This window comes from Fragaria vesca, linkage group LG7, assembly GCF_000184155.1.
Source record: "Fragaria vesca subsp. vesca linkage group LG7, FraVesHawaii_1.0, whole genome shotgun sequence".
In the NCBI taxonomy this organism is placed as follows: domain Eukaryota; kingdom Viridiplantae; phylum Streptophyta; class Magnoliopsida; order Rosales; family Rosaceae; genus Fragaria; species Fragaria vesca.
In genome coordinates this window covers 15,818,314-15,832,039 of record NC_020497.1, presented here as the reverse complement: position 1 = coordinate 15,832,039, position 13,726 = coordinate 15,818,314, and the positions used below count along the sequence as shown (strand labels likewise).

General features: G+C 37.6%; 2 protein-coding genes across 2 annotated transcripts; one reads left to right on the top strand and one right to left on the bottom strand.

The window, feature by feature from the left end:
• Positions 1 to 2,509: 2,509 nt before the first annotated feature.
• On the bottom strand, positions 2,510 to 6,355 carry LOC101312674 (serine/threonine-protein kinase PBS1-like). The gene is made up of 5 exons (XM_004307387.1): positions 6,160 to 6,355; positions 5,083 to 5,267; positions 4,208 to 4,397; positions 3,415 to 3,806; positions 2,510 to 3,131 (listed from the first exon to the last, which is right to left on the bottom strand). Exons 1-5 carry the CDS (start codon positions 6,254 to 6,256, stop codon positions 2,868 to 2,870), a joined length of 1,128 nt encoding a protein of 375 aa, XP_004307435.1. The 5' UTR covers positions 6,257 to 6,355; the 3' UTR covers positions 2,510 to 2,867.
• A 2,319-nt stretch (positions 6,356 to 8,674) lies between these two features.
• On the top strand, positions 8,675 to 11,074 carry LOC101312386 (elongator complex protein 6-like). Its single transcript, XM_004307386.1, has 5 exons — positions 8,675 to 8,994; positions 9,134 to 9,206; positions 9,400 to 9,605; positions 9,699 to 9,845; positions 10,518 to 11,074. Exons 1-5 carry the CDS (start codon positions 8,779 to 8,781, stop codon positions 10,635 to 10,637), a joined length of 762 nt encoding a protein of 253 aa, XP_004307434.1. The 5' UTR covers positions 8,675 to 8,778; the 3' UTR covers positions 10,638 to 11,074.
• Positions 11,075 to 13,726: the final 2,652 nt, after the last annotated feature.

Genomic DNA, 13,726 nt, shown 5'->3' with positions numbered 1-13,726 from the left:
GATGATGACAAGCCTAATAGTGAGGGACAGAGTCCTAGCTACCACAGAATGCAAAGAGATGCACGCAGAACTGAAGGAGACAAATGCCATTGAAGTGCAAGATAAGAAGTAGAGATATCAGATATCCTTATGTTCGAAGAAGAAGAGAGACACATTTGACGCCTTCCTTCCTAGAGTACTCTTTGTGCCTTCCTCTCTCTGTTGGTGACTCTATAGTTGAAGCTTCTTAGGCTTAGGTGTTGCTATGTATTGTACATGTATAATCAAGAGAGAGTTAATAGGACTGGGTGTATTGGGTAGAGAGAGTTGTTCATAAACTCTAATTGTATGTTTCAAATTGATCATCATACTGGAATATCTTACCAGCTCCCAGTAGCTCAATCATACCAATTGAGTGACACTAAAAATCTTGGTATTCTTTGCGGTTTGTTTAATTGTTTATTGGTTGCTTGCTTTGTCATTGTCTGTTATTTTAGGAATTCATATCTTGTTATCATGTTTTCACACAACAATTCGCTTCATCGAAAAATCTTTTTGCATGTCACTTTTCTAAACGCACAGTTCTTAGTTACATCTAACGAGGGTCTCTTCCAGGTTGATTTTAAACTATGTTTATGGACCCATAAGATTTCGGGTTCGTACCAATCTGTCCTACTCTTAAAAGGATTGCTACGTTGAGATTATCCCACATCGGACAAAAGTAAATTCAAGGAATGTTTATAATGAACTACGTGAAGGGCAAGGTCACCCTACTCGCTATGGGTAGGTAGCAAATCACACTGATATGTTGAGATTATGCAACCGCACTCTTCTCGGAGCCGCCGCACAAGGTTGGAGGGAGCGTTCCTACCCACCATGGGTAGGTAGCAAATCACAAATCTGATATCTGGATTCTTCAGACACTGAAGCGCGAGCCCCTAGCGTTAGAGGGGGCGTTCCTACCCTCCATGGATAGGTATATTTTTTTTGTTCGATTTCAACTTTTTGTTACTAAGCTCAAAATGAAGGTAACATCTACAGCAATATTGGTCTGCGGTGGCAGGGACTGACCTAAGAATCAATGCATCAAGGCAGCTTTTGATGAGTTTTTAGCTTTCAATGGAACTAAAAGCTTCAAACTTGGTGCTCATATAAAATGCTTCTGTGCACTCACCAAAATGTGGTAGAATTCCTGTAGATATTATTTCTATGATCCAATGGAATAACAGTTTCCATATAGATACAAAACACCACATTATGCTTAGGTGTTGGTGTTGCTATGTATTGTGTATGTAACTATGTATTGTATACGAGAAGTATTATTCTTCTCTTCTCTATTTGAATCAAGAGAGAGTTAATAGGACTGGGTCTATTGGGTTTTTGGGTAGAGAAAGTTCTTCATAAACTCTAAACTTAACTCTAATTGTATGTTTCAAATTGATCATACTAGAATATGAATATCTTACCAGCTCCCAGTGGATGTATCTCAATCACACCGATTGAGTGAACCACTATATATCTTGGGTGTTTTTTGTGGCTTGTTTATTGGTTGTTTACTTTATCATCGTCTGTTTCCTAAGAATTCATATCAATGCCTTGTTTATTAAGTTTCTGCACAACAATTTGCTGCCCCAAGCCCCCAATGGCCAATATAGTAATGCCATCGTATGTGGTATTAGCTCGATAGATATTATATAGTATGGTTTACATAGATTACACTTATCCAAACACAGTTCTTAGTTACCAATCTCTAATGAGGGTCTCTTCCAGGTTGATTTTCTAATAAAGAATTCTCAGTACTTGGTTCATACTGTGAATGTTACTGCGTTTCTACACTCTATTAAAGCTTCAGACTTGGTGAACAAACAAGCTTATGTGTGCATTCACTTAAAAATACCAATATGTCCTACTCTTAAAAGGATTAGTGACTATCCCACATCGGACAAAAGTAAATTTCGCTACTGTTTATAAGAAACTACATGAAAAGCAAGATCACCCTACTCACTATGGGTAGGTAGCAAATCATACTGAAATATTGGGATTATGCAACCGCACTCTGCAGTTGGCATCCCGGAGTTCCTCCTGCAGGTGAGCCCTAGCCCCAAGGTTATATCCAGAATTCCAGATACCTATATGACATATGATTCTCCAAACAGGTTGGCATCCCGGAGCTGCAGGTGAGCGCCCCCCTACCCACCATGGGTAGGTAGCAAATCACATATTTGAAATATGATTCTCCAAACAGGCCGCAAGCCCCCTCTAGGCCATCCCTACCCATCATGGTGTTTTTATTGGTGTTTTTAGTTTTCAACTTTTTGTTACTGAGCACAAAATGCTGAGCTCAAAATGAGGGTAACATCTACAGCAATATTGATCTGCAGTGGCAGGGACTGTGATCTAAGAATGAATGAATGCAGCAAAGCGGCCCAAGCTTTGATGAGTTTTTAGGCGGAAAAAAAGGGGGGAAAAATGAAACTAATAGCTTCAAACTTGGTGCTCATATAAAATGCTTCTGTGCACTCACCAAAATGTGGTAAAATTCCTGTAGATAATTATTTCTATGATTCAATGGAATAACAGTTTCTATATAGATACAAAACACCCCATATGCTCAATTGTACATAAAAGAATCTTATAGAAACAATAGGAGGAGAGGGGGGAGACTGGGAGACCACTGTACCTGCTACTGGAGAGAGCAAAATTTGATGAACAGGCACCATTGGCAACAATGCATACCACTGAGCTCCGAACTGTTGTTTGCTGGATCACAACTAAAACCCATTATGTGAAAACATCCTAATGTGCCACAGCTAGACTGGTGACAACAATCGTGATCATCATGAGCATCCAATGATGAAACTGTATCAAATATATCATCCCTCATCAATTCAGAATTCCCTTCTTGATCTTGGAGTAGATGAGGCTGATGAGCTTGTGCGAGAGTTCTGGAAATGAGGGTCATACTTCTGGGAAGCGAGATAATTAAGGGCTGTGACTACATCCGCTATGACAGGTCGCATGTTAGGCTGTTCTTGGACACACATTGCAGCAACTGCAAGAGCTTGATACATTCCCCTCATCGGATATTGTCCTTGGAGCAATGGATCAGCAATCTGTGAAAATTTCCTGCGGTCTCTAAATAAGGGTCGGGCCTGCAAATAAGAGTTCATCAGCAGAAGTCAAAAGATTGTCATTCATCTAAAATAAAAAAACAACCATTCATCCTAATGTTGCTTTCACTCATAGAACGTATTTCTGCTAGCATTAACTTTAAGAAAACATTAAAGTAGGTATATTGTTAAAAAGGGATCCTATATAATAAAGGTGACAGAATTCATTGATATTGAGTGTTGCACACACACAAGACACACATACACACACACACACATAATTTACTCCTGAGATGATTTGTAAACAAAAACATGATTTTCTTACCCAAGCAACCAAATTGTGTTCCCCAGCTGCCCTTGAGTTGTCAATTGCCTTTCTTCCAGTAATAATTTCCAAAAGAACGACCCCAAAGCTATAAACATCTGATTTCAATGTGAGCTGACCAGTCATTGCATACTCAGGGGCACAATATCCATAGGTTCCCATCACCCTAGTGGATACATGAGTATTATCTCCTACAGGACCTAACTTTGCCAACCCAAAATCAGATAGCTTGGGATGGTGACCTTCATCAAGTAGAATGTTTGAGCACTTAAGATCGCGATAAATAACAGGAGGGCTAGCTTTGTCATGCAAATACTCCAAACCCTTGGCAGCACCGGCAGCTATTTTCATTCTTGTATTCCAGTCGAGATGTTTTTTATCTGGTGGTAGATCTGCCATATATCAACATTTGAGATCAAAGGACATACATATTTACAAAGAAGATAGACAAAACATTGGTTCTCAAGCAATATACTCAGTCCCTAACGCACGTGGCACCAGAGTTACTAAGCTAGCTTGCAAGATACCTACACCTTAGCAACGTGCTGGTTCTGGAATATTTCCCCATGCTTTATATACTATGTCTTCATACAAATAAATAATTCTACAAACGTCACGTCTTGCTGAGTTCTATACCATATGTTATGTTTTCCATTGCAAGACCCCCTTCTACTGTGTGCAAGTTAATTATCACCAAGTAAAAATAAGAACAAGACCTCAACAGTTTAAATATATTAAAGTTTGGCAAAAAAAAAAAAAAAGGATCAGATAGTGCTGTTACAGCTATATATACCATGTAAGTGGTCTTCTAAGGATCCCAATGGCATGTACTCGTATACCAAAAGCCGCTGATCCCCATCAGCACAATAGCCTATTAAGTTGACAAGATTCGGGTGGTGAAGTAGGCTTAGCATTAACACTTCAACAAGGAATTCCCTGTTCCCTTGAAGTCCATTAGAATCAAGTTTCTTGATAGCCACTTCCTACACACCAGAAAGGATCAAGGTTCAGTCTTAATATAAGCCTAGCATGTAAAGTCAAATAAATCAACCACAAAGAAACAGAAACAAAACAAAACAACAAGAATCTTTAGTACAGTTTATAAAGTTTCAATAACAATAGAAAGCATCAATATGATAACAAACCATCCCACCAACATATTGCACTAAACAATGATTAACACCACAATAGATGTATGTCCATGATATCTGCAATCATTGAGGACCTTCAAATATTGGAGATCATCAGGAGATTAGTTTGCCAACTGTACTTGCATATTTCTCGTATTACATGAAGTGATGACTTTTCACCAGAGAACAATAATTTTAGATTTTGGCCAAGTTTGGCCCCCAGTCTACTTTCTCAGTGTAAGAACAAGCTTAATATATAAGTATCTGTAGCATGAGTTTTTAACTACCTTTGTTTTTTTTTTTGTTCCTCAAAAACAAATAATATGGTAGCTAAACTCATGCTACAGATACTTATATATGTTTGAAGTGATCCCTAAAACTGTATAGAACTCTAATTTCTAAAACTAACAACATAAAATGAGGGAAATAGAATCTTAAGGTGAGGTTGTTAAACACTTGAACCACCTATTGAACACAGAAAACAAGTCATAAAAGCTGTAATTTTCATTCAGATGAAATGGTAAAAGTTTGGATGAACCTGATTAGTACTCTCCAGGTGCCCTCTATATACTTGACCAAAACCTCCTTCACCCACAAAACAATCTGCTCTAAAATTCTTCGTTGCAGCTGCCAATTCGCGAAATGTAAATGTATGTGCTGCAATGTGATCAGAGCCGCTACCCTTACACCCTTCCTTTAATGCTGAATTTGCCTTCATTTGATCTGAATGAAAGAATAAAGTGAGAAAAACCAGGGCACCAGTATGAAACAGTTTACTTAGCAGTAATGTCCAAGAGAAACATAGATGACATTATAAATACAAAGAAATCCTACTACAATCAATAAGATTTTTAGAAGAGCACAAGGACAATAATTCAAGCTTGGATTTTTCCTATGAAACAACACAAACAACTCATCTCTGTAGACAGACAGTATACACAAAATTGTCTCCACTGTGACATTCAACTCAGAACATCTATAGACCACAGACATTGTCTGAACTACGAGGATCAAATCAACTCTCCCTACAGCAATGCATGGCTTTCAAACTTGATGAAGACATATATCAAACTGAAATCCATAAAGGAACTAATCTCTCCCTAATCCTTCAAATTAGAATCCTCACAAATGCTTTGCAAAATCAGTTGATTTCAAAGAAAGGAAACTGGGAGCAATTGAGTTTATCATAATCTTTGATCGTGCTCATCATTTTTAGCTTCAATGTCTGTCACTCAAATATTGAAATAACAAAATCATTGAATTGGAGAAATGGGTCTCTAACAGTAGGTACTGTATGAGAACGACACTTGATGATGAAAACAACTCACATTACTCAAGAATCACAACAACTCAGAATGCCAAAAACTACTTGTAAACAAATCTCCATCAACCCAATATGGGTGATAAAAGAAACATGAATCAAATCACTGTAATCATAAACCCAGAAAATAAATTCAAGCAAATCACTAAGATGACATTTCATACATTAATCTGAGATTCTGAAGCAAATCAAGGCAATGCATAAAACCAGTAATAAAGGTCAAGTCTTTTCAAACATATTAACAATCTGACTCTGTTTTTGATGAAGCATTTTCGGCATTGTGGAAGGAGATACCTGAAAGTGATGAGATCTGATCTGCTGGCTTAGAACTCTGCTTCTTCTTCTTCTTTGCATTTGTGCTTGATTTTCCAGAACACAAGAACCAACTCATGGCTTTTGGTTCTGTCTCTTTAACCTCAATATTACTTTGGAAAGACAGATAGGCTTGAAAATCAGGCAGAGACTCTTTTTATTTGCTTGAAACTCAGACAGGGTCTTATGACCCTATTCACTCCTCTACTATATAATCTTTTCATTGTTGGACCCATTTTTGCCAAAGGGTGTTCCTTGTGTGTTGGAGTGTTGTATATGACATCATAGAGTCTCCAAATGTCCAATATTTTCACTTTGACTCACTCAATTAGGTCACTTTTACTCACCACCTTTTTTTCTTTTTCTTTTTCCATTTGAATATCATCATACTATTACTCTCCACATAATTACAAATAGAAAATAAGTAGTTTCAAAAGGCTAGAATTACTAATTAAAGTTTTAAGCAATACGTTAAAAAATTAGTCTTAGAATGAGATTCAATGACGTCATGTAACATGATATGTAGAGAGTTTTATTTTTTATTGTTTTACCCTCTTAAAATGTAGCTGCATTTGAAAACTTGAAACTAAAAAATGAAATTAAGAGTCTGACTGTCTGTGTTAAAGTCAATACCCTAAAGATGTGCAATGCACTATAAACAACTAAGTGTATTTTTTCACCAAAAAAACAAAAAAACTAAGAAGTGTATTTGAAATTGATCGAATCCAAAAACAAAACAAAAACAAAAACAAAAACAAAAAACTAAGATTATTGACTGAAAATGCAGAGGTGCATTTGGACGGCTAGGAACAGTAGAATGCCAGCTAATTGCCTAATTATGGAGTCATGGACATCATAACCGATTAATGTTTCTATGAAAAGGTCATCTCGATTTACTTCTTAATCGTAAGATTTGTATCACCAACATCCTTTTCGTCGTTCTGGTCGACTTTAGTGCTATAATCGATGCTTTGGAACAGCAACTTTGTCAAATTAGGTGACTGGCTAAATTAACCTTTTGTTCATTGGCAAGAATGAAAAGAAAAAATATAGCTGTACTTTCTTATTATTACATTATTTAATATCTTTAGTCGAATCATGATCTTCTTCATCTTTACATCGGTGAAATTTAAATTTGTGGCCTCCATTATGGCGGGTTAACATATACCAACAAGCCATATTACGTGAGCAAAAGAGTAAATTTGGATTTTCAGTTCAGATATTAACATTTAAAACATAGTGTCACTATTAGAGTCAAATAGAGAAATCAAATTTCTTATGACTAACAAATAATTGATCTTTAAACATTCTCAAAATGTTATTGGCCTCGCTCAATATTGTTTGGTATAGTGGCATGTAGAAGTCTCTCATTATATGTGAGAGGTTGTGAATTCAACTCATAACAAACGCGTTGTAATATATTAGTTGTTTATTTGATAAAAATAATGTTATTGGCCTCTCCAAGTGTGACGTATTGTCACCACTCATCATTCGCATCTTGCATTGTTATGAACATCTCAACAGTCAATACCATTAGTAAAAGAACAATACGTCCATTAGTCATACAAACCAACCGATATGTATCGTATCGCATTCGCGAAAGACGGTTACTCACAATCACAACACCCGCTGACACGAGGCCACATTCTGAATGTCACCGCACCGTTTCACGGCCTTAACCCTAGCTCAGTAGCTCACAACCTCAACTAGACTGGGCTAAAATAGTGATTGAACGGGCAGGATAAAAATGTTAAAAAAAAAGAGAAGAAGGCAAAAGCGCGCGGTAAAAAACACCATATATATCTGAGAAATCCCCCAAAATTAGGGCTGAGCATTTAACCGAATGTGTGCAAAAAACCGACTTAACCGAACCGAAAAACCGGATTGGATAATCGAACCAAACCATTTGGGTCAAAACAAGTAGTGAAGCAAACCGAATCGGTTTAGATCAGATTGCATTCGGTTCAAACTCTTAAACAAACCGAAAATAACCGAACCAATCCGAATTATATAATGTGTAAATATATATAATTTATATACCTGAAATGTTATTATGATTAGTTGATTTCATCTCTACTTACAGTGTACTTTCCCACACTGAAAAAGACAATTTCTCATTCAACTCATTTCTTGAAAAAATCTGTTAATCTAGAAAAGATTGAGAGTGAATTGGATTGCTTGTTGAAATTTCAACTTTCCAAGAAAAAAACTTTAACTTTTTGCCCATTTACTATCTCACTGAAAAGATTGGGAGTAAATTGGTACTTATAAAAAAACATGTTATTCAAGTTAAAAACTTAAACTTAAACTTTACAGTGAGATAGTAGATGGGCAAAAAAAATTTCAAATATGGACCAAAACAGAAACCGACCCAAACCGATCTGAAAATTCGGATGGGCCGAATATTCAAGTAAAAGGAATCTGAATTCGGTTGGAAAAAACCTTAAATCAAATAATTCGGATTTAAGTTTTGGTTTCGTCCTAAAACCAAGAAGATGTCCGGTCCTACCCAAAATAACAACAAAACCGTTGAAATCAAGACCCCAAATTCCCAGTCCTTAAACCCTAAATCTCAGTCCTTTTGCTTCAACGAAGAAGAAGATGGAGACCCGAAGCTTATTGGACGAAGCTCTAGGGCTTCAACACCTCAGTGGCCGCGTTGTCCTCCTCGAAGACTGCGTCGAGACCAGCGCCGCTTTCGTCCTCCACCACCTGCTCAAGCGCGCTCTCTCTCAGCCTCTTCACTCCTCAAACGTCGTCGTTTTCGTCGCCTTCGCACAACCCTTCTCTCACTACGATCGAATCCTCCGAAAACTCGTAATCCCACTCATTCTGTTAACCAAAGTTCAATTCTTTATTGCTGAATTTAGTTGTTCATATTAGAAAATGTAATTTCTTTTTGTATGAATGTGAATTTGAATTGGGATTTTAATATTTGGGTGTGTTTTGATAACAGGGCTGCAATTTGGCTGTGCAAAGAGACAATAGTAAATTCTTCTTCTTTGATATGCTTAGGGATTTTTGCCCAGGTGAGAAATTCAGGTATAAAAGGCCTTCTTTTTATACACCAATAAGCTTTTTTGTTTAGTGCATGATGTAGTCATATCGTCGAAGTTAGTTAATGGATGAGAAGTTGTTAATATTGGTTGTTTTGAAGTATGCTGAGTATTTCTTCTTTATGTGATTAAATTTGTGACGAAGTGTCCTGTGAAATTGGTTTAGGTGGAGATGATGGAAAAGGTGGTGATGGTGGACTGGTTTCTTTGTATGGGAGAATCCTGAAGACGATAAGTGCCTTGCCTGAGGAAAACAAGAACCGTGTTACTGTTATGATAGACGATGTCTCTCTAATGGAGGTGGCTGCTAAGGGATCTACAAATCTTGTATTGGATTTTCTGCATTACTGCCACACTTTGATATCAGAATTCGTAAGGAATCAATCTGAAACTGCTCTTTGTTTTCTACAGTTGCGGTACTTTCACTCAGTTATGTTTATCGTAGTGGTTAATCTCTTGTCACAGGGATGTTCCTTAGTCATGCTCAATCACGAGGACATTTATTCATGCATGGGGAGGCCTACACTGATTTTACAGATGGAGTACCTAGCCGATATACTGATAAAGGCAGAACCTTTGGCCACTGGTTTGGCCTCAGATGTGCACGGACAGGTACTTTCTAGGACGCATTTTGTCTTTCAATGTGTTCTTGTTGTTACATAGAGATTCTTTAAGTAGCTTTTCTAATATAGGTTTAGAATAGCTTTTCTAGTATACAAAATCATGATTCTAGTTTCTTTGACTTTACTAATCTTATAGTTCACTAGGTAAAAAGTGGTATTGTGAGACTACGAGATAAAACTGTGTTGATCGTATTAGACTCGTCTATGAATAATTTTTGGAAATGTTGAGACTAGTAGATAAAACTGGTAATGGTTTTTTGGCCATGGTTGTTCGTTGGCTGCCGGTCTTCACCTGGAGAGAGTGATAGAAAATACTCTTGTTTGTTTCCTAGATTGTGTAGAATGTTCTTTGCTCTCATCATTTCTCTAAGGTTCCCCTTTTTATTAGATAATAGATACTGATTACTGGTTTATGTTTCAAGTCTTTGATCATTACGGAAATGTACTATTTGCTGCTTTGATTTGAAAACATGTTTGTGCTCCTGCTGATTTTAGTTTCTTTAATTATGTCATTTCAGCTGTCAGTGATATATCCATAGCTATCATAGTTGTTTTCCGTTATTTTTCTTGTGTTGTATCCTCAGATGCTGGCTGTATTACAATCCTACGTTCCTTGGTATAAATCATCTCACAAAATCCTCATTGTTCTTATTGGTTGCAGTTGACAGTTGCGAACAGGAGCATTAATGATGGAGAGAGATCAAGAAACAAGCTGTGTAATTTCCATTTTAAGGTTAAGGAGAACAGTGTTGAGTATTTCTATCCTGGAAGCAGAACTTGATGTGGACCATGAATACGTGAGTAATCTCAAATTCTGGATGCATATAGCTATCGGAGCTCCCAAACTGCATGCGTGTTTGATTAGGCAAAACATTTCTTCTTGCTTGGGAATATAATGTTGACTGTCATCCCATTTTCAGTGCATGTCATTGTCACCAATTTATTTAGAGGGCATCTCATCACACTCAAAATTCAACATCAAGGTTATTCTGGCTAGTCTAGATACTGTCATCAACTTTGTTCTATCTTCTATCTCTCTAGAATGTGTCTACGAATAAGAATGTCCAAGTAAAGTGATGGAAACATTGTGAGTAGTGATGTTTTTGTGATGTCTCTATTCGTTATTGGGTCTATAAGTGTTTCCTTTTATGTGACAGAAAAGAAAGCAAAAAAGAATCAACATCCATATTTAAGCTATAGAAATGACATCCAGAGTTGCCAAAACATTGTCAAGTTTATCTTCTAATTCCCAGAACTTGGTCTGAATACTTCCGTTAGTTCCATGAAACCTAAATGCTATATACACTAAAACATGTAGAAGAGTACTGTTAAGCCAAGACAAGCATGATAGACAGCTAATAGTTTGATCTTTTCCAGATGCTGTGATCTTCAACACTGCCAAAAGATCACTAAGAAATAACAGCGACAGATAGAAACTTGATGATCCTCCCTATGCCTTTGCTTCTTTGAACCTGTATCAGACATGTAATGGTGGAAAGTGCAAACAATTGAATTCTTATCAAGTTTACAAAAATCACAAAAGCCACATATATTATAGCCACCTACTGAGTTACAATGTCTTTGATTAATTGAAAGATCAGGCATTCATTACAGAGTTACATTTTGACAAATATCTTACCGTACTTCTCCCCCCATCCTCAAAGTACCTTTTCTATAAAAGTAACAACTTCAATAGCTTTAGAATCTTCATCTGTCAAGCCCAGAAAATAAATGCAAAAAGAGATGCTTTAGAATCTAATGGAGGCAATATGTTTTCCTAGAGCATGATAAAGAAATAACAGCAAGATATGGTAGACTAAAACAATTGTATTCAACTGTGAATTCAGCTTCAGAGATCAGGAAATTTACAAAAAAACTTCATCCAAATATGAGGCTTCATCCAGCAATGTTATCTGTTCAAATATATGCTTCAGTTTATGGTGCTGAACCATCTCTTCCAAAATCTTGTCCTCTGCAACGGCTGCTGGGATTTTCTTGGCAGCTTCTGCGTCCGAACAAGAAAAGACCAATTCAGACAATCGATGCTTCTCAACCTGGCGGTTGTATTTGCCCTCTTCTCTTGTCCCAGCCATGAGAAGATGGTAGACGGACACAATTTTTTTCTGTCCCAATCTGTATGCTCGTGATATTGCTTGCCTCTCGACAGATGGGTTCCATGCAACGTCAAGTAGTACAACCCTTGAAGCTCCAACTAAACTTATTCCTTCGTTACAGCCTTTAGTTGTTGCTAACAGTACTTTTACTTTGGTGGATGGATCATTGAAATTACTCATTGAGTATTGGCGTTGCTTTGCATCACATTTTCCATCCATATATATGACCTCGTCTCCTTCCACCCACCGAAACTGAGATATGAGCAGGTCCCTAATCAAGTACAATGGATCAACCCACTGACTGAATACCAAAACTCTTTCATTCGTAGCTTGACAAAGGCGAATGAGATCAACTGCAAATCTTGCCTTAACCCCACATCCAGGATTTAACTTCAGTTCAGTTAGGCTTTCCCAGTCACCTGAATACTCATCTTCCTCAAAAAACGTAGAACGTTCTTCATTAAGCAATAGAGAAGGGTGGATAGTTATTCTAGCCTCTATTACTTCATACTTGAATGTACTTCGAATCTTTTGAATTCTGTCTAAATATCTCTGCTGTAAAGCTGTTGGCTGTAAAACGACAACTGAGTTCCTTAACCCGGGAAGCTTGTCTTGCAGTATGGTGCCTTTGTATACATGCACAAATGGGGAAATCATTTTCCTGACCTCTCTGGCTCGTTTTGAATTATCATCATCAGCAAAATGGCCTTTCCTTACGTTGCTTCTTCTGCCTCGCGTTTGGTGTGAAGGCCGTTGCTTTTTGTCAAAACCTCCAAGGCAGGTAAGATTGGTGGTCCACTCAGGCCTCACCAAACGGACTGTATTGTGGAGCTCCTCAAAACTATTCTGAAAAGGAGTTCCAGAGAGGAGAATGCGCCTTCTTGTTTTCAGTTTCAAAAGAGTATTCCATGAGTAACTCTGCTCGTTGCGAGGATTGTGCCCTTCATCAAATACTACAAGACCAGGAAATTCAAGAAGGATTTTACTCATTTGCTCAACTTCTTCTACTCGTCTTGGAGAAAGTGGATGTTTTCCTTTCTTGGTATGAACTCCACAAATCTGCTCAAACAGTGAATAACTAATCCCCAAGATGCTTCTTGTCTTTGCCCAGGACATTAGCTTCACTACACGGGTCAAGTTTGTCATTTCTGACTTTTTACCATCCTTCACAAGGTTGCGAGCTGCTTCATCCTCTTTCCCAGTGAAGTCAGGATTGTTAAGATTGTGAAAGGGAATGTCAAAACCCCATTTCTTAAACTCCTCTTACCCAAGTAAGGAGCATGGTGCGTGGAGCAACTATGAGTGGCCTGCTTAATGGGTTGAACTTCATGTATGACTGGATAAAGATGATAGTCAGACGAGTCTTCCCAGTTCCAGGTGCATGTGATATAATGCATCCATCACCTTCATAATCAGTAGGTTGTGCCAACTTTTTAAGCTGAGTTCCACCCGCTAAGTGCCTCCAAATAAATTCAAAACCATCACGCTGATGAGGATACATATCACTTTCCACACCAGGGATCAAGTCCCACACTGTGCCTTCAGTATGAGAATGGAAACTAACTCCAGAATCGTTATGGTCATTACACTGAAGATCATCAAGGATAGACTGATTGCCTTCTTCATAGAACCTCTTCCCATATTTTCCATAAGGGTTTGGAGCCTGGAATGATCACAACCAAGGAAAAGTAACATATCAGATTTAGACATTAGACTTTATAAAGCAACAAAGGATGCATACTAATGCATGTTTCAA